Source organism: Henckelia pumila, chromosome 4 (assembly GCF_033568475.1).
Source record: "Henckelia pumila isolate YLH828 chromosome 4, ASM3356847v2, whole genome shotgun sequence".
Lineage (NCBI taxonomy): Eukaryota > Viridiplantae > Streptophyta > Magnoliopsida > Lamiales > Gesneriaceae > Henckelia > Henckelia pumila.
In genome coordinates, this window is record NC_133123.1 from 123,653,923 (window position 1) to 123,675,748 (window position 21,826).

Sequence of the window (21,826 nt, forward strand, 5' to 3'; positions counted from 1 at the left end):
TCAGTGCAGATCCCGAAACTTCATATCGATTTATCAGCTTCTTACACTTCGATTCAGATTGAGATTCTTGAAGATGATTCGTAGATCATTGTCTTAGATTTATAACGCATACTGAATCATCCTGTTTGGATAAGCGCGCTGTAAGTTATGGCCAAAATACCAGGAGTGGTCTATTTGATCTGGTTGCTGTAACTTCCATCTGATTTGCATCCAGCTCGATGTAGCGACCACATTTTCGCCTTGATAACGCCGAATTAACTCATCTGGCCTAAGATATGACTTGTAGATACTTGAGTAATATTTCCAATTGTTTTGGCGTCAAGTCGCAGGCCTGGACTGAGAGAAAGACCTGTTCCGCCGAATGCTATCCTCCGCCTGGTGACAACGGCTCACCAAACCTTCGTAGGACATATCGTCACCGACCGCCACATGGTTATGTATCTCAGGGTTAAGGCCCTGAAGGAACAGATTGTACTTTATCTCAGAGCTGTCAGCAATCTCAGGGCAATAGGATAACAGATCGAAGAACTTCTGCTGATACTCCTCAATAGACATGGCTTCCTGAAGCAGACTCAGTAACTCACCCGCCTTCATCTGACGGAGTGCAGGAGGAAAATACAGCTTTTGAAAAGCTGTGCGGAACTCGGCCCAAGTGGCAACTCCTCTCATCGCAATAAAAGGTGCAGAAGTGAACCTCCACCACTTTCGAGCTCGCCCATCCAGAAGATAACCAAGTGTCTCCATCTTTTGATCCTCAGTACAGTGAAACATCTGGAAAGTCATCTCCATGAGGTCTAACCAGTTCTCCGCATCCTCCAGAGACTCGCCTCCAACCAAGGGCTTAGGACCCATATGTAAGAATCGGCGCACACTGAAATGCTGATCATCATGGCGACGATGATGGCGTTCTCGACGATGCTCCCGATTGTCATCGCCCCAACGACCACCAATACTGCCATGGCTACTCTGATCACCATGATCTGCCATCTACAAAATTACCTCATGGTTATCTTATGCAGAATCTAAATCCTAAAAATAATATGCATGCTCTGATACCATAAATGTAGTGACCCTCACCGAGATCACCTACTAAACAGAAATTATGCATGAAATTAACTTAATTAAACAGATAAATCAGAATAAGCTGCGGAAACAATAATAATTAATACAATCCCAAGGAAAGGAATCTGTAAATACCCAAATAGAATACAACCAAATCAAACGTTGTATCAACCCAAATACAACAGAATAAAAACCTAGACGAAGCTCCAGCTGGCCAACCACTGCCTAGCCCCTCTTGGATCCACCCGCCTTATCCAATCGCAAACCTGCCCCATGGAACAGGGTGTCCAGAAACATAAAGTACGAGACGTGAGCATAAAACGCTCAGCACGAGAGTATGAGTATACATGAATGCAAGTGTACCGCCTACTGACTAGAGGTCAAAAATCAGATACAGAGACAGACCGGGCCCTAGTATGTAGCACGATGTGCCGTCGCTTCATGAGGTGGCTCACATACCAAAAATACCAGTGGATACGCGGGACCCAAATCGATGGAAGTTCATCCACTAACAGGATAGGGTAAAACCCTACTAACAGACATCTCAAAAGAGATAGCTCAATATGCAAATGTATGCAGCATATAATCATGTCATATAAATCATGCAGTCACATAATACATGCATACTCAGTCAAGATATCTCGAACAGTATTTTCGTACCTCAAATACTAGGCAAGTGCTACCAGTCCTAAGTCCACGCCTATAATCCGCACTACACTGCAAAATGATATTAATATCATTATAGTGCTCTAAAAGCCTTAACTAAGCTATTGCATACTCCTAAATATTTCTAGGAAGCAAAAGCTATACCTTCGTCTGTCGTTAGCCCTTTGATGTCGATGCCTCCAGAACTTAGGTACAACTCCGCTGCATCTCCCGAACGCCTTGCTGACCCCCGGGTCAAGCCTAGGAAAACTAGAACTACTAAAATAATCCTAGAACTGAGAGAGAACTCGCGGAATTGGTGAAGAAATCTGAATCCTCGACCCTATATTTATAGGACACAAACGGAACCTCCGATGCACCATCGGAGCTTTCGTTCTCGCTTATCCGCCACATGGCACAATCTGATTGGTTGCCAATGGATAGGGGCGATCGAAACCTCCGTTCTGAACCGGAGCTTCCGATGTCTCACACGTCATGCATGACGTTATACTACCGGAGCTTCCATTCTGGCTGATTCCCAATTTGCTTAATTAATCTCTTAATTATCTTAATTGGGTATGGGCTACTACATAGCCTCTCGAGTTTCAGAATAGCTCGGGTCAGTATCCGATCCCTCAAGGTCTGAGAGTTTAGGGGATTCAGGATGAGGAAAAGGAGGAATGTCTGCGAAAAATGGCTAACTCCCTAATTGCGGACTCATCAGGAGAAGACATTCTCGTCTAATATTCAAAAGATAGGGGAAAGACTTACAGGAAAAGACGTCGGGTCGAGAGTTATCCGAATATGCAGTAGCTCGAGAAGTTATGGCTTAGGTCGGGATCGCTCTCGAGGATTCACTAGAGTAATAGCGTATGCTGTAAAGTAAAAAATGAAGTTTTTTTACTGGTCTATTTATAAAAGGTAAGGATCAATCTGGACCTTCGGATTATCATTTTAATCAGTGATTTGAGGCGGGCCATGTCGTGGTGTTAGTACCTCGGAAATCGTACCGACGGTGAATCTGGGTCGTCCAAAAGAGACATACGTGACGCGGATCAAAATCCGAACCGTTCAAAAAAAACACATGGTGTTCGGGGCTCAACCAGACCACTTGTTCTAAACTTCATACTTCTTTAGACCAGAGGGGGAAGGTACTATTGATGTCTCTCAAAATATATGGGTCTGCTCCGATCCCAACTCAATAACCCATGTTCTTGAAAAGGTACTTCGAATCCCATTAAACCCTATTTTATGAGGAGCCCTAGTCGAAATAGGCCTACTTAGGGCGAAGAGCGGTGGCTCGTGTTCCAAGCCCTAGCCGTAGAGGCAGAGATCAAATTTAATGTCGTTTCTCATGTTCTATGTTATGATTTTGAGAATTACTTTCGTCATAAATAAAAGAACCCAGTTGTGTCGCAACAATAGGGACAATTCAACAAAAAAATATTCATTTTTCACACGCATGGAAAATTATATATGCAATGTTTCACTCAAAAGGCTAATATCACACTCTAATAAATATTATATATGCAATGTTTCACTCAATAGGCAAATATCAATCTCTCAATCTCTCATAAATATACACACAAATTAAAGAATATACATATTCAACTTTGTGTTATGCATCCATGCTCCATGCGATCACCAACTGAAACTGATGGACTCAAAATGCAGGTTTTTGGCGGAAGCAGATGCACAAATTCTTGCAACATCATGTCTCATGCTCTTTGGGCCACAAGCCAAAACACCAACATCCGATCCTTTGCATTCAACAAGTATTCCTGCCATGCATAATTTTATCGACCAGAATCAAACATCTCTCATTATATTCGGGAGCACGAATAAAACAATATATGCAAATTAAATTATTCCGACGCATTTAATTAATTAGTACCATGTGATCTTCTGCAACACTAAATAAATGTTCGCCCATTCACTTGTTACGATGGTCGGAAATCGCGCGTCAAGACCTTGTTTGATGTAGCTAGCTAATGCTTCTATCCTATCGAGCATTTTGTGATTGTGATCAAGTTAAACGTGATTTGTTTTCAGTTTGTTAGAGTCTATTTATTCTCTAATATAGACTTGTATTTTGTTTAAGGATTTACTTTCTAGGTTCGTGTTCGAAAGATGATCCCCGTGTTTAATATTACGGGGCACGTACGAATGGAAATGCAATGGAAAAAATTTGAAACTGTAGAATCAAGAAAGCACTTACTCTTTATATCAGGTCTTGCACCAAAATGCACCTTAGTAGATTGAACAAGAGACTGATGAGGGAGGCTCTCGAGTTCTGTATCCGCACCACATAACCAAGAAGCAGGCGACATTTTTGGTGTCGCAAATTCGACATTCTGGATCTGCTTCCCTTCGGCAGAAATCTTCCTCTTTTGCCGCAAGAAAACGACACTAGCTGCCACAAAAATACAAGCACATACAAGAAACATGTACCAAAGAATCTTGAAGCTGTAATGGTAATTCTCCCCTCTACGTTCCACGGGATAGATATGGTAACGCGTAACAAGGCCTAAAGTTATCAAAAACAATACAAATGATGATGATATTATGGTGGCTAGACAGAGACAGCTGTTCTTGCCAAGAATTGCGGAAATAGGGGCATCCATTGGATTAGGCCTGAACAGTTTGGTTTGGATCTGTTTCTTGGAATCTTCCAAGGGTTTTTTGGTCTCTCTGGTGATGTATGCTTCAATCTCTAGTTGCAATTCGGAGAGATTCAAAGGGGTGCCGGATAAAGGGAGCAAAAGGTCGAGCATTGTGAGATCGGTTGCGTTCTTAAAGGCAGAGATTAGAAGAATTTTTGAAGCTTTAATGGTGGATTCTGTCGCGGTTAAGTGAATGATTTCACGTATCATGGAGATGAATGGAGCGATGCCACTTCCTCCGCTGATCATCACCAATGACTCATGGCTGTGACATGCAGTTATATATAACTTCTTAATTAGTATATATATACGAAAAACAATGCAAATTAGGGACAAATATAACAGACGACTGTTGCAATTTTTTCCAAAAATTAACATCAACCACGTAGAGAATTGTTGAGCTAGCTTGACTCGAAGAGAGGCTCATACAAACCACGCTTGACTGGAACTTCGATTAAGATGGATCGAATTTCGACGCTTTGTGCTTAATTACCTTAGAAAATTGAATGATGCAGGTCCATAAGGTCCTTCGGTTGATACTTCAAGATGATCCAAAGAAGAAGAAGAAAGCTGTGAATAAAGCTTTTGAGTCCAACTTCCCTCGCTTTTAATTGCGACACTTAGGGTATTTCGCTCCAGGTTTGAGTTTGAAATCATAGTAAATGGATGCCACTGCAGCTTGCATACGCTTGGAACGCGCACAAACAAGATACTCGCTGGACTATACCTCAAATCTACGAACAACAACGTGCAAGTAAGTAGTTTAGCCATGGCGGTTAAATTTCAAGATACTTTAAGATGAAACATGTATTTGCAGGAGTACTAATTTATATGAGAAGCCTTCTTCTGGATCCGGACTTGGTTTATGAGCTAGCTTATAGAAAAGAGTTGTATTGCCAAAATTTAAGGTGATCGCTACCTGGATTCTTGGCGAAGGTGAGTTCCAATGTACCATTAGGCAAAAGGCGACTTGAAACCAGTCTCGACTTGTGTCTAGACTGTAAGAACCTCAAGTAACGATCGATTAAGAATAGAAAGATTCCGGGAAGAATCAAGCACATGTACTCTACTCCGACGTGCAACATGTAGAAGAACATAAAGATAGTATATAGATGGTGAGTGTAGAAGAAAACTTCGAATGCTTTCCTCCTAACGCGATCAAAGCTGGTAACCCACATCCCTAATGACACCACAAATGCGATAACTCCGGCTACATTTGACAAATAAGTACTGCTCCATTCAAGCATCTGCATTATTACAAAGTTTCCTTGTGGTATTATATCTATGCTTCTATCATCAATCAGACCAATAAAGTATGAACAGTTTGTACTAGACAACAAAACACTCATAAGGGCTAAATACATGAATTTTACCAGGATCATTTGATCTGTCATTGCCCAGAATATGATATATCCGATAGCGTGGGCTGCAAAAAGAGAATTTGAAATATGGCCTAGCCAAATGTGATATTTGATACTAGACTCTGATGTTAGGCCAAACAGAGGCAAGAGAGACGACCCCCGCGCCACAGGGAAAAACAGGAACGCCCAACATGTGTTTCCGATGTATGCAAGCCTCAGTGATATGCTACGAAACTTCTCTTGCCAACTACAATATTCAAAGAAAATGATCATCATCTTTTCTATTATATACATCAAGCATATATCTGTTGGATTCCCCCTATACGTCTAAATGCTTATGCATCAAAGATAATGTAACATGAACCACAAGAGAGATAAACTTGGATTAATTAAAGTTTAATAGGTCTAGAAACATACACTTTCTCTCCTGGTATCATGTACATGTGGATATGCCCAAAGCTGATATGCAAATAGTTCGCCAAGGACCAGATCAGAAGTGCCAGAAACATGGCTGCAAACGTAAGTTCCACCGCATTAACTATTCCCAACGGTGCCATTACCAGCGCTGGACGTCTCAGGGGATGAAGATAGCTCCGATCACTGTTTGGATGTCACGCTAGCTCCATCAGACATTAATATATAAGATCAAAGTCGCGCATTTTATTGTCTAAGGCAGATTGAAATTCATCCATCTAAACCTTTGATGATCAACTGGAAATCAAGTCATATATATATTCGCATGTTGGTTGGAGAAAGTAAATACAAACTGCTCAAACTTTTACTGCACCTTTGATTATAAGAGAAGATAAGATACATGTTGTATCGAAAACGCTAACAAATTAAAAACCAACAGACCTCTGGTAGTTCGATTTCTTCATCAAATGTAGGTACACACATCCAAGAACGGCGATAAGCATGATAGGAAAACTGAATAAAAGAAGATTTGTCCCTGAAAAAGCATATGTTTGCGTATATTTAAATATATCATATGGTAGTCAAGCTAAGCAAATTAAAAGATTAAATAAAGCTATACTAGCTAGAATCAATTGCAATATCCCATATTGAATCAAAGACTAGACCTTGTTCTCTGAAGTAAGTGGAGTTGAGACTTTCTGCCAATATGGGAGTCCAAGAATTGTTGTAAACTTTTGTAGGAAGCATGGTCCACATGAAAATATACCCTACAAACACCACAAGGAAGAAAATTTGCCATGTTGCTTGGAATTTCATATTTTTCAGTACAGTGTCTAATCTAGGATTATTTAGTTTATTACAAATATCATATAGATCATTTCTTGTATTTATAGGACAATCCAAAAAGTCAATTCGAACATTATATGTAAAGTCGAAGAAAAAGCATGATTCATGTTGTATTATAAGGATTTCAGTACTGTGAGTTCGTTTTTCAGACAATATCTAAACCCCGTGAAGTAATGGGACTAGCTAGTTGAGTTATTTAATTAATGTCAAAGCATTAAAGTCGCCTGTTGTCCTCTATTCTCAAGAAAAGTCATACATACACATATATAGTGTACAATATCTGCTTTTGTAAAATTTGTGTACTGTCCATCGGTAGTTTACGTACTATGAATTAACCGTAAGATTTTGATTAATGAATCATCTTATGTTAAATAATTTGTGTTTTCATTTGATAAGAGACGACGTTTAGATTTTATGGAGTATTGAAAAGTTTTAAAAATATATATATCAATGGCTTTTTTGTCGACATCAGAAAACTTGTACTGTTACCATGCACGCAGTAAATGTACACCATGCAAGTACGGTTGACTTTTCCCTTATATTTTTTGGGGTTCTTAATTCAGCACGTGCAGCAGTACGTATATGCTGAGAAAATCAAAGTTGAGATGAATATGCTGAGATGCACAAATTAAAACAAAAGAAATTAAATTTGAAAAAAAAAATTGTCCATTATCTTCTCTATTTTTTGCTTTCGTCCATCAACTTTTCAAAGTGTTGATTTTGGTACACTAACTTTTAATTTTCGGTTATTTTTATTCAATTGCTAACATGACAATTTGACATGTTAACATTTTCCACTGTCACGTCATTATTTCTCAATATCACGTCAACAATTTGATCAAAATGGTCTAAAACTAAAATTTTGTGTACCAAAACCAAACTTTAAAAAATTAATAGACTAAAACTAAAAAATAAGAAGTTAATAAGAAAAAAAAAATATTTTCCCAATTAATTCTTAACAAAAATTAAAAGCATCAAGACTTACACTGATTTGGATCAGTCACAAAATATAAGTTTGGAAGGAGACAGAAATGACACATTTGCCACTTAATGATGATAAATTTAATCATTAAAAAACTCTTCAAATTCTTTTTCGATATTTAATAACTTTCATTAATTAATCGTGAGAGTGGTAACTATCGAAAAAGTATATGTATGTTTTTTGTAGTTATCGAATGATTTGTTATAGTTAAATATTAGGTGATAGGTTATTATCAAATTTGGCTTTCTTTGGGTCCCAAACCCAATGACTCAATCCATTTGTATCTCATATTATTTATTGGGACACTTTATCAAGGCTCAAAAATTCCAAAAAGCCCATAAAAGGCTCAAGCACATGAAACTCTCCGAATATCTATAAATAGCTCAAGTTCTCTTATTCTTAAGATATGCACTCTATAGTCACATGCTCTAGTTCTCTGAAACTTTTATTGGACAAATACTGACTTGAGCGTCGAAGTGTCTTCGCCGGGCAACCCCCGACGCCATTCACTTTGCTTTGTGATGCAGGTGAAAACTCACGAAGTTCGTTATTTGGAACAGTTAGAGTATTAATCCGGCTATCCAGATCTCCACAAGTTACCCAGATTTTCTCAAATCGGGTAATATCAATTTTTTGCTACATCATTAGAGATGAAAATTTTCCCCGCAAGTTCGGATACCTGCGGAGAAAACCCGAAACAAGGCAGGTTCAGGGAGTATTTTTGGGTATGAGTTTGATTTCGGAAATTTTAAAAAGTTCCCGCAACATATTGGGGTGGTCGGGTGGGTATGAGGATGCTATCCTCATCCCGAACCCGCCTCGATAATAATAATAATAATAATAATAATAATAATAATAATAATAATAATAATAATGATGATGATGATGATCAAATTTAATTAAATCTAAAATATTATAAAAAAATTAAAAGTATTATTTTTATTTGGTTTATATATATTTTTATGCATTATATATAATACATCCGTTTATGATAAAATATTTTTTATAACCTAAAAATATTATTTGAATCTCATTCATGTTACATACACATATAAACTATTTATATTAATCTATGTATATTTTTTTATTTATTTTGATAAATTTAGAAACAATATATAATCTTAATAAATTTTTGATTTATAGTATTTTCTTTAAAATAATAATTTTAATTGATAGAAATATTTGTAATTTAAAATATTTTTATTAATTTTAAAAGTTAATATTATAATAAAAATTTTGACCCAAAATATTTTATGTATTTTATCATTAAATTAAATAATAATTTTTATATTCTTATATAATAAAATTTACTAATATCATATATATATATATATATATATATATTTATATAAAAAAATTATTTGTAATATATATTTTTGGGTATGGGTACTGGGATGGGGACTTGGTCCCCGCAGAGATGGGTTGGGAAATCTTCGATAAGAAATTATGGAGATCGGGCGAGTATGGAGATGAGGTTCGAATTCAGGGAGGGGGATGAGGAAGACATCCTCATCCCCGCCCGCTAGACCTGGCCACGGTCCGGGTTCGGTTCGGGTTGGCTTTTAGCCAACCCTTAACCGGCCCGCCAATGGCCGGTTCCAGTCCGGGTCGATGAACCGGAGGTTTCGATCCGGGTTCGGGTCCGGTCAACCGCCGGTTCAGGGTCCGGGCTAACCCGTGCTATTTTAAAAAAAAATAAAAAACTTTCTCCATAATAAAAATCTATTACATTTATTAAATAAACAATATATTAGAATTTTAACATCTTAATATCTTATGACTTAATATTACAAATCTATTACATTTTATTCTACTTCACTCGCATATCATCCCGTCGTAGTTCCGGATGTTCCTTCGATATCATCTTGGTCTTCTTCATCACTTTGAATATGTTGTGTTCGAGTAGCGGCTTTTGACCAATCATTGAGCAAACATTGGGCTTCCAAATTTTCCGGCCTTAAGCTAGAACGTCTCTCGTCCAATGTATTTCCTTCACAACTAAATGCTTGCTTCACTACAACTGTTGAAACCGGACAAGCTAGAATTTCTTTTGCCATTATAGCCAAAATTGGATATATTTGTGTTTTTTGCGACCACCATCTCAAAATGTCGAAGTTTTCCTCATCTGTATCACTAAAATCAAAAGTAGTGGTAAAATAATTCTCAAGTTCCTGACTGGAACTTGAGGATCCTCGTGAACGTTTCGTCCATTCCCTTAATAAAAGTTGTGCTTTAGTAAGTTTAGAAGTAACATTACTAGTTGCAGTGGATTGTGTTTCATGTGAAACAATTTGTCCACCATATTTGATGTTATATTCAGTATAAATATCAAAGTAAATGAGTTTTAATATTAAACAAAATCAATGAGATAGAAGGAATCGTTTCCGCAATAGGCTCCAAAGATTCATAATATAATGTTAACATGTCGCTTAAGCCATCTAATTTAAGTCTAGGATCTAAAACAAAAGCACATAAAAAAATTTTAGGAATGAGCAAAAAATATTTTTCCCATTTTGCTTTCATGACGAAAATACATTGAGATAAAACACTATCATTAGAATTAACATGTTCATGAAAAATACAAGCAATGTTGCAACAATGTGTTAAAACTAAATGCGAAGTAGGGTAATAAACACCGGATAATTGGTCACTAGCATCATTAAAAACTTTTAAAATTTCACAAATACTAGTGCATATGTTCCATTGATTTGAAAACAAATAAATATCACGAGCTTGAACAAATTGATGAAAAAATGTACATAATAAATCTTTATATTCAAAAGAGGATAATAACAATTTATATGTTGAATTCCAACGAGTTGGAACGTCTCGTGCAAACCGCTTAGGCTTCATACCATTTACTCTATAAAATTTTTCCCATTGCTTCATAACTTGGGGGTGCGTCCATAAATAATGAATAGAGTTTCTAATTGGTTGAATATGTGTGCCTAAATTTTTTAGCCCCTCTTGAACACACAAATTTAAAATATGACATGTGCATCTAATATGAAAAAATTTGCCACCTAGTGATGGTTTACATATTTCAATAAGCTCACTAATACTAGAAGTATTTGCACTAGCATTATCAAAAGACATTGAACAAACTTTGGTAGTTAGACCATATTCTTCTAAAATAACAAATATAAGTTGCGAAATATTTTGTGCCGTGTGTCATTCGTTGAAACATCTATATGCAAACAACCTTTTTTGAATGTTCCAATTATTATCAATCAAATGACATGTAATACCCATATATGAACAACTTTGCCAATGATCACTCCAAATATCGGAACACAAAGAAACTTTATTATTCAAACTATAAAATTCCTTAATTAATTCTTTCTTTTGATCAACGACTAACTTTTTCATTGTGCGTTTGAGACTATTTCTTGGAATACGTCTAATAGAAGGATTTGCACTTGTAGAAAGCCAATTTTCAAAAGATAATTTATCGCTAAAACTAAAAAAAAGTTGTTCAACCGCACAAAATTTAGCCGTTTCTTCTCTAAATCTAGCTTCGTTATATTTAAATAGTTGAGATTCATTACCCGATTGAGAAGAGAATGCCGGAATTTGAGTTTGACCACGATCAATACCAATTTCCACTGGATAATTTTTCTCGATATGCCGCGTCAAAGTTCCATAACCACCTCCTTGTTTAAATTTGTAACATTTTGAACAATATTTGCATTTGGCTTGCAAATCACCGGAGGGAAGCGTCACCTTGTCGAAGTGTTTGGTGAATATATCGAATGTCGGGCGAGGCACCGCTCGAGTTTGTCTTTGAGAGGCCACCGGATCGTTCATACTTTCTTGACTTGCATGATGACGTGGTGGTGGTGGTGGTTGTTCAACTTGTTGTCTTTGTTGCGCCTCTTGTCGAATTTCTTGAATTTCATCATCGGAATATTCAAGATCAAATCCATCGATATTGGATTGAGGATACTCGACCTTGGGTGGTATGATGCTCTTTTCCTTTCCTTTTCCTTTGTCACCCATATGACTTGATCCCGCTCTGGACATTTGTAATTGTATAAATATAAAAATAAATCAACAATTGACAATAAACCAATAATCGAAACTTGATATTTTTTATAATTCAAGAAATTAAAAGGAATTGAGAATAGAGAGAATGAAGAGAGAATTGTGTAAACAAAATGAAAGGAGGTTGGGGGTATTTATAGATAACAAATAGGTTTTAAAAAAAAAATAAACCCGATGGGCGCCACGTGTCCAACCCGCCGGGTTGGACGGTTCCAACCCGGCGGGTCGGACCCATTTAACCCGGCGGGTCCAACCCGCCGGGTTGCCGGTTTTCCTAAGGAAAAACTAGGACCGGACCGCCAAGTAGCCGGTCCGGTCCCGATTCCGGGTCGGGCCCGTTGACCCGGTTAACCGGCCCGTTGACCACGGGCCGGGTCCGAGCCCTTGGCCAGGTTTACCGGCCGCCTCATTGCCCAAAAAATGTCAAGCTGAGCCCACATTGATTTTCAATTGCTTTTGATCTCATCAGAATTCTCAGGGCTGATCCTAATTATTTTTGGGTCTAAGTCTAATTTTTAAAAAAGGCCTCTAAATCATAATGTGCGTTCATATTCTTTTAGACTAATAACAAATTTTTCAGTTTAAAAAATATGCAATAGTCAAAATATTTTTATTTTAATTGAGTAATAAGATCAAAACATGTACAAAATGATTATTATAAAACAACTCGTCTAACAGTTTAGAGCTAACAATATTAATAAAATTGTTGAGGAATTTTTTTTTCTCAATTAATAGCATAACCAATTCATTCAATCTTTTCTTATGTCATGGTTTATGAAAGAAATGTTTTGCAGAGCTTTAAATTTGAGAAATTTTGTTTTGCACTTACAACAGTAAAAAGTATAGTCAACAAAATTTTATAAGCAATGTGAGCATTTGAGAAATATCCATCCATTTTTTCAAATAATTCACTACATCCATTATCGATTTTGTTTCTCTCTGTAATGAGAACTTCAAGAATGTTAACTTCGAAAATAAATCGTTCTCATTAATACCAGAACAACCCTTATGAATCAGAAAGTATATATATATTTTTATATTGGTCAAATTACACTACTATATAATAAATTTAGGGAATAAAATAAGTTTTTTGTTTATATTGGGCACGAAAAACATAATTTATATTTGAAAAAAATTATCAAGTGACCTAGGAATATAATAAACTTCATAAATAAATTTATCAATAGACCCATAAATAATTAAAAAAAATTATATTAGGCAGTAGAAAAAGGAAAAATAATTTCATGTGATATAAATGAAAAAAGCCAAAGAATAATTAATTTATATCAGATCAATTTACAATTTTATATAACACTATTTTTTTTAAAATTATGGGCCCCGAAAAAAAATGGACCTGAGTCGGACGATTTTTCTGCCTCCAAATAGGAACGGCCCTGAGAATTCTTGCCACAATTTTGAAACCATTTTGAAAGGAATTTTATTCTTTGATATTTTCGGCCCTTAATTTATTTGAAAATATAAGATTTTGCTTTCTAGACAAGTTACAATGTTTGGTAAATATATTGTGTATATCTCGAATACGTTAAGATATATATTTGCCATGCTTAAATCAGGTCTTGATAAAGTGATTATTAGATATAATATTATTTGATATTATCAAGATTTTATTTGCAAGATTTGATAGGGTATATTTCCTACTAAAACATGTTTTTTTATTCATGTAGGACTCTAAGGAAACCTTCAAGACTTGGATGCTAATCTATAAAAGGAGGTTTTCACGCACAAGATTAAGAAGAATTCAGACGATAAATCTCTGCGCATACATTAAAGAATTCTGTTGAAGAATTTGAAGAATCTGAAGCCAGGTTTTTTGCAACCCTCGTTATTGCTTGTCCCCGTGCTGCCGTTCGTGTTGAAGACATCAGAGACAACACTGTGGGAACTGTGTTGTTGAAGATCTTTTTGTGTCTCTTCAATTTAGGCTAAGGGAGTTGCATCCGATTTCTTTTATACTCTGATTGTGTTTAGGATGCAAGTTTGATTTCTCAACTTGTTAAGAAATTTAGGGTTTAATAACTTTTCGTAAAATTACTAGGATTACTTTGTAAGACTGATCTTACGTTTACTAGTGATATTTAGCCCTAAGGCACCCGCACGAGTTTTTATACTCGTGCAAAAATTAATTACTTGTCTTTTATTTACGCTTTAAATTTCTGCTGCACTGTGTTGTCTGTAGTGTTATAATACGAAGTACAACACTGCCTATTTTACATAACAACCACGTACACCGTTTCTTTCACGTGACATCAGAGCCACCACTTGACTTTACCAAATGGATGTGAAGAGTGCGTTTTTTAATGGTATTTTAAATGAGAAAGTGTATGTGAAGCAACCCAAAGGCTTTGAGGATCCACACCACTTGGATCATGTTTACAAGTTGAAGAAGGCTCTTTATGGCTTGAAGCAAGCACCACAAGCTTGGTATGGTAGGTTGACCGAGTATTTGCTCGAAATTGGCTTCAAACGAGGTGATATTGATAAAACCCTTTTTATTCAAAAAGGCCAAAGGTGAAATTCTTATTTGTCAAGTTTAAGTGGATGACATTATCTTTGGTGCTTCATCTCAAAAGCATATTGATAGTTTTGTTGAATGCATGTCTTCTACTTTTGAAATGAGTATGGTAGGAGAGTTAACTTTTTTCCTTGGATTGCAAGTTAAGCAAACAAATGATGAGATTTTTCTTTGTCAAAGTAAGTATGCAAAGAATTTGGTGAAAAAGTTTTGCAAAGAGAATATTAAAAACATGAAAACTCCTATGGGCTCGAGTGAAAAATTGGGAAAAGACAGTATTGCGGCTGGTGTTGACAACACCATGTATCGTAGCATGATAGGGAATCTTTTGTATTTGACTGCTAGTCATCCTGATATCATGTTCAGTATGTGTTTATGTGTTAGGTACCAATCTGATCCAAAGATAACCCATTTAAAAGCTGTTATGAGAATTTTGAAAAATGTTTCGGGTACGTTGGATTTGGGATTGTGGTATACGAGGAAAACCAACACTAATCTTGTATGTTTTAGTGATGCTGATTGGGCAGGTGATGTTAATGATAGAAAGAGCACTACGAATGGGTGTTTTTACCTTTGCAATAATTTGGTTTCATGGTATAGTCGTAAGCAAAATTATGTGTCACTTTCGACTGCTGAATCTGAATATGTGGCAGCCGGAAGTTGTTGTTCACAACTTCTTTGGATGAACCAAATGATTGAAGACTATGGTTTTAAGAGTGAACCCCTCATTTTTTATTGTGATAATTCGAGTGCTATTGATATATCAAAGAATTCAGTTCAACACTCACGCACAAAACACATTGACATTCGTCATCACTTTATTTGAGATTTGATAGAAAAAGGTATGATTCAAATGAAGTTTGTTGGAACCAATAACCAATTGGCAGACATTTTTACTAAAGCATTAGATCATGAGAGATTCTCAACTCTTCGAAGGTCTCTCAGCATGTGTGCATTATAATTATGTGTCTGTGTTGTTCTCGGTGTTACAACACCTTAGACAACACTGGTGTTTTTCTTTTCATGCATATCTAAGTTTTTAGGCATTCTGCATTCACTTTGTGTTGTGTAGTGTTCAAACTCTGTTACACTGATTTGATTAATGCCAAGTTTTTTTGCAAAAAAAATTTTTACACGCTGGTCCTTGTTACTCGAACTTTGACTAAACCACTAAGTAGTTGAGGGATGTACGTGTATTCCATGTTCTTATTCCATGTGAAAGGTGGTTTTGCAAATTCAGTGTTTAGTTTTTAATAAGTTTGATGACCAATGTCATGAAAACAAACTTTATAAATAATCAGAAGAAAATGGAAAAAGCTACCTATTTGAGTCCAATGAAGACTGTTCTTTTAGTGTGCAGGCTACCACTTCTGGAATTTTCCAAAACCAAGGGTAATCAAGTGTGTAAGTGTCAAATACTTTTTGAAAAAATTTGGTGTTGTTGATGATGTTGCAACCCGAGAAGCAACACTATACTCGTAAACATATCATGTGCTTGTGATTGCATTTTCATTGCATATTACATTTTGTTTTAGGCATAAAATAGGTCATTCATATGCATTTTGTTTCTGGTTTATGGGTAAGGTTCCAAATAGACGAATTTTGATGAATTACCATATTTACTAAAAATTGATTTTTTGTGAATGATTTTTGTTTTAGTGGAGTTAAGCCAATGAGGAGTTAATCTTGGAAGATTTGGGTTGAAATACGTATCTTGGATTATTGCCTTATTTATGAGATTTTATGTCTTAAACTCAGTTTTTAATTTTTGGCCGTTTGGAAAGTTACTGATATTAACTTGGAGAGATAAGGAATCAGGGTAATTATGAGTTTGTTAGAGGGAAAATGTTACCGTTTGAGATAAGGATTCCTATATATTTGTTTTCCTTTTTTATCGGGTTTTATCATCCTCTTCTTGGAAGTTTTTATCCGATTGTTTTCTCTGCAAACCCTACCTTTCTCTCAATCTCAAATTTTTATTTGCAATGGCAGGCTTTGATCCTCAAGACATTTGAAGCGAGATGGGCCATAAAGATCCCAATGTTGTTGTCGGTGTTACAACACCAGAAATCCCATCAACGGCGTCTTCTCTGCCGATTGTTCCAGTTCCCATGGAATCCGTTCCACTTGCTGTTCTCATGCCGGGCGAACCTGGGAACGCCATTGATTTGGAGAATCCTCCAGATTTCTCTGTTTTGAATCGAGTAAACCCTCCTCCTCCGATGACTCGCCGATCAAAGACGCAGGCTGGGTATAATCTTGACTTTACCCAGTCCAAGCGTTTTCACAAGGGTCCCCGCATATCTATGGCTGAAGAAGATCGCAGCTCCGATGATGATTCTGATGATGTGAATTATGAGTTTGTGGCTCGCAAAAAGCCCTCATCCGCTGCTGCCTCTGCCTCCACTCCAACTACTAAATCTGCTTCTGAAAGCAGTGATTCGAGTTCTTTTGATGATGTTCCTCCTCCGACTACAACAAATAAAGCAGCTGGTGAACCATCCAATCCTCAAGAAATTGCTGGTTCCGATGAAGATGCCACCTTGGCTCAAATTCTGGAAAGCCTTAATCAAGGAAAGGCTTCCTCATCTGTTCCTCCTTCTGTTCATCTCTCCGATGATGAACCTGATGCTGAGATGATGGAAGAGTTTGCTACGGCAAAGCACATCAAAATATTTCCTCCTCCTCTTCTTCCTCCTCTACCGAGTCTGATGCTGACTCTTCCGATAAGAGTGCTGATATTGGAAATGAAGAAGACTCTGAAGATATTTCCAGCATGGATGCTGATGAAAAGCCTTTAGAGACAGAGGATGTTTCTGCTACTGATGCCAGTGTTGCTGTTGATGTCGTCCACACCACGGGCAACACTGTTGATGAGGACTATGACATGGATGCTGCTCATTCCCTAATATTTTATTCTGGTGATGTTGCTGCTATTTGACATCTCTTCGCTCATAGAGGTCTACTGGATGAGAGGAACATAGATGTACGCTCCTACGATAGGTACAATCTTGTTGATTTTCTGAAGCTTAGGCAACTTTATTCTACTGTTGTTGCTGTGATACCCTACTGTAAGAGGGTGATTCTGAAATTCTATGAAAACCTGACTTCAAGCATTGAAGATCCAGAATCTGCAAAGTATGGTTTGGTTTATCTTCAGGGTCGACTGTTTGAGTTTACTCCAGCCATTATCAATGCTCTATACTTAACCCCCGATGTTGATGAAGGACCCTATCCAGATGTTAATGAAGTTATTTCTGTCATTACTGGTGGGTTGGTCAAGAAGTTCTCTGACCATTTTTCTGCAGCCAAATTGACTTCATTTTATTCGGTCCTTCACAAGATTGCTGTGAGGAATTGGACGTCTTCCTCAAACTCTACAGTAATCACACGGCCACAGGCGTTCATTCTATATGCCATAGGGACTGGGAGTCCTTTCAATTTTGGAAAGCTGGTATTCAAGACTGTGCTCTAGTTTGCTGATAGAAGACTCAAGTCTACTAAGCTGCCATTCCCATCTTTGATATATGGCATTTTGGAATCTCAGGCTTTCATCCGCAATATTACAGAAGATCTCAGTGATCAACCTGAGATTTTGAAGTTAGCAGCTGGACTTCTCAAGGGAAATCGAGTTCTGGATTTGCCCTGGACTGCTAATCCTACTCCTGCTGCTGAAGCTGCTGGTGTTGCACCTGGTGTTGCCAACACGGGTGACAACACTGAAGAAACAGTGCCTACCACTCTGGAATTCACTACTGCCACTATTCAGCTGCTGATGACTCGTGCTGAAGAAAAAATTGCGCAAGCACAGGAAGATATTGCCTTCTACAGCATGGTCTTGGCTGATTGTCGGAGACAACTTGACATTTCTGGCCAAACAGGGGGAGATAGTGTACAAGATGAAGCTGCTGGTCCATCTGGGACTAAAGATGATGAGAATGAAGCTACTGCTGAAAAGGGATCCGATAGTGATAAATTTTAGATTTTGCTTCTTCTCTCATCTTTGCTTTATTTGTTTCGTTTTGATTTTAATATAACTATTTTGTTTTGCTCTAGTTACGTGCTTTAATTGCTCTGATATGTGTTAACTAGACTAACAATTTCTATCCCACTTATGCTCTATATAAGAATCCCACGTGTTATTATCCATGTTATCCACTGTGTTACGATACGAGGGACAACACTTCAGGGGGAGACTTAAAATTCAGGGGGAGAAGAATTTTTAAACTCAGGGGGAGTTTTTGATTATGTTTTCTTGTGCAATGTTTTGTCCAGAAAGAAAAAAAAAGGGAGATTGAAAGGAATTTTATTCCTTGATATTTTCGGCCCTTAATTTATTTGGAAATATAAGATTTTGCTTTCTAGACAAGTTACAATGTTTGGTAAATATATTGTGTATATCTCAAAAACGTTAAGATATATATTTGCCATGCTTAAATCAGGTCTTGATAAAGTGATTATTAGATATAATATTATTTGATATTATCAAGATTTGATTTGCAAGATTTGATAGGGTTTATTTCCTACTAAAACATGTTTTCTTATTCATGTAGGACTCTATCTAAGGAAACCTTCAAGACTTGGATGCTAATCTATAAAAGGAGGTTTTCATGCACAAGATTAAGAAAACTTCAGACGATAAATCTCTGCGCATACATTAAAGAATTCTGTTGAAGAATTTGAAGAATCTGAAGCAAGGTTTTTTGCAACCCTCATTGTTGTTTGTCCCCGTGTTGCCGTTCATGTTGAAGACATCAGAGACAAAACTGTGGAAACTGTGTTGTTGAAGATCTTTTCGTGTCTCTTCAATTTAGGCTACAAGAGTAGACCTGGCCAAGGGCCGGGTTGGGCCCAGACTCGGCCAGGAACCGGCCCGTGGTCAACAGGCCGGTTAACCGGGTCAACGGACCTGATCCGAAATCGGGACCGGACCGGCCACTAGACGGTCCGGTCCCGGTTTTCCCTTAGGAAAACCGACAACCCGGCGGGTTGGACCCGCTGGGTTGAACGGGTCCGACCCGTCGGGTTAGAACCGTCCAACCCGGCGGGTTGGACACGTGGCGCCCATCGGGGCGCCAGATGATCCAACGGCCACTAGCAAGTGGCCATTGGATCTCTCAACGGCCACGAAATATCAACGGCCACGATTTTGTGGCCGTTGAAACCCGCCCGACCCGGCGGGTCAACCGGATTTTTTTTTTTTTTAAAAAAAACCTATTTGTTATCTATAAATACCCTCAACCTCCTTTCATTTTGTTTACACAATTCTCTCTTCATTCTCTCTATTCTCAATTCCTTTTAATTTCTTGAATTATCAAAAATATCAAGTTTCGATTATTGGTTTATTGTCAATTGTTGATTTATTTTCATATTTATACAATTACAAATGTTTGGAGCGGGATCAAGTCGTAGGGGTGACAAAGGAAAAGGAAAGGAAAAGAACATCATACCACCCGAGGTCGAGTATCCTCAATTCAATGTCGATGGATTTGATCTTGAATATTCCGATGATGAAATTCAAGAAATTCAACAAGAGGCGCAACAAAGACAACAAGTTGAACAACCACCACCACCACCACGTCATCATGCAAGTCAAGAAAGTATGAACGATCCGGCGGCCTCTCAAAGACAAACTCGAGCGGTGCCTCGCCCGACATCCGATATCTTCACCAAACACTTCGACAAGGTGACGCTTTCCTCCGGTGATTTGCAAGCCAAATGCAAATATTGTTCAAAATGTTACAAATTTAAACAAGGAGGTGGTTATAGAACTTTGACGCGGCATATCGAAAAAAATCATCCGGTGGAAATTGGTATTGATCGTGGTCAAACTCAAATTTCGACATTCTCTTCTCAATCGGGTAATGAATCTCAACTATTTAAATATAACGAAGCTAGATTTAGAGAAGAAACGGCTAAATTTTGTGCGGTTGAACAACTTTCTTTTAGTTTTAGCGATAAATTATCTTTTGAAAATTGGCTTTCTACAAGTGCAAATCCTTCTATTAGACGTATTCCAAGAAATAGTCTCAAACGCACAATGAAAAAGTTAGTCGTTGATCAAAAGAAAGAATTAATTAAGGAATTTTATAGTTTGAATAATAAAGTTTCTTTGTGTTCCGATATTTGGAGTGATCATTGACAAAGTTGTTCATATATGGGTATTACATGTCATTGGATTGATAATAATTGGAACATTCAAAAAAGGTTACCTGCATATAGATGTTTCAACGAATCACACACGACACAAAATATTTCGCAACTTATATTTGTTATTTTAGAATAATATGGTCTAACTACCAAAGTTTTTTCAATGTCTTTTGATAATGCTAGTGCAAATACTTCTAGTATTAGTGAGCTTATTGAAATATGTAAACCATCACTAGGTGGCAAATTTTTTCATATTAGATGCACATATCATATTTTAAATTTTTGTGTTCAAGATTGGCTAAAAAATTTAGGCACACATATTCAACCAATTAGAAACGCTATTCATTATTTATGGACGCACCCCCAAGTTATGAAGCAATGAGAAAAATTTTATAGTGTAAATGGTATGAAGTCTAAGCGGTTTGCACGAGACATTCCAACTCGTTAGAATTCAACATATAAATTGTTATTATCCTCTTTTGAATATAAAGATTTATTATGTACATTTTTTCATCAATTTGTTCAAGCTCGTGATATTTATTTGTTTTCAAATCAATGGAACATATTCACTAGTATTTGTGAAATTTTAAAAGTTTTTAATGATGCTAGTGACCAATTATCCGGTGTTTATTACCCTACTTCGCATTTAGTTTTAACACATTGTTGCAACATTACTTGTATTTTTCATGAACATGTTAATTCTAATGATAGTGTTTTATCTCAATGTATTCTCGTCATGAAAGCAAAATGGGAAAAATATTTTTTGCTCATTCCTGAAATTTTTTTATGTGTTTTTGTTTTAGATCCTAGACTTAAATTAGATGGCTTAAGCGACATGCTAACATTATATTATGAATCTTTGGAGCCTATTGCGGAAACGATTCCTTCTATTTCATTGATTTTGTTTAATATTAAAACTCATTTACTTGATATTTATAATGAATATAACATCAAATATGATGGACAAATTATTTCATATGAAACACAATCCACTGCAACTAGTAATGTTACTTCTAAACTTACTAAAACACAACTTTTATTAAGGGAACGGACGAAACGTCCACGAGGATTCTCAAGTTCCAGTCAGGAACTTGAGAATTATTTTACCACTACTTTTGATTTTAGT

General features: G+C 36.8%; 1 protein-coding gene across 1 annotated transcript; it reads right to left on the reverse strand.

The window, feature by feature from the left end:
• Positions 1 to 3,348: 3,348 nt before the first annotated feature.
• Positions 3,349 to 6,961, reverse strand: LOC140894408 (ferric reduction oxidase 4-like). The gene is made up of 8 exons (XM_073302916.1): positions 6,811 to 6,961; positions 6,587 to 6,680; positions 6,149 to 6,331; positions 5,744 to 5,978; positions 5,290 to 5,617; positions 4,864 to 5,104; positions 3,926 to 4,635; positions 3,349 to 3,488 (listed from the first exon to the last, which is right to left on the reverse strand). The coding sequence occupies exons 1-8, from the start codon at positions 6,959 to 6,961 to the stop codon at positions 3,349 to 3,351; spliced, it is 2,082 nt and encodes a 693-aa protein (XP_073159017.1).
• Between the last annotated feature and the right edge of the window lie 14,865 nt (positions 6,962 to 21,826).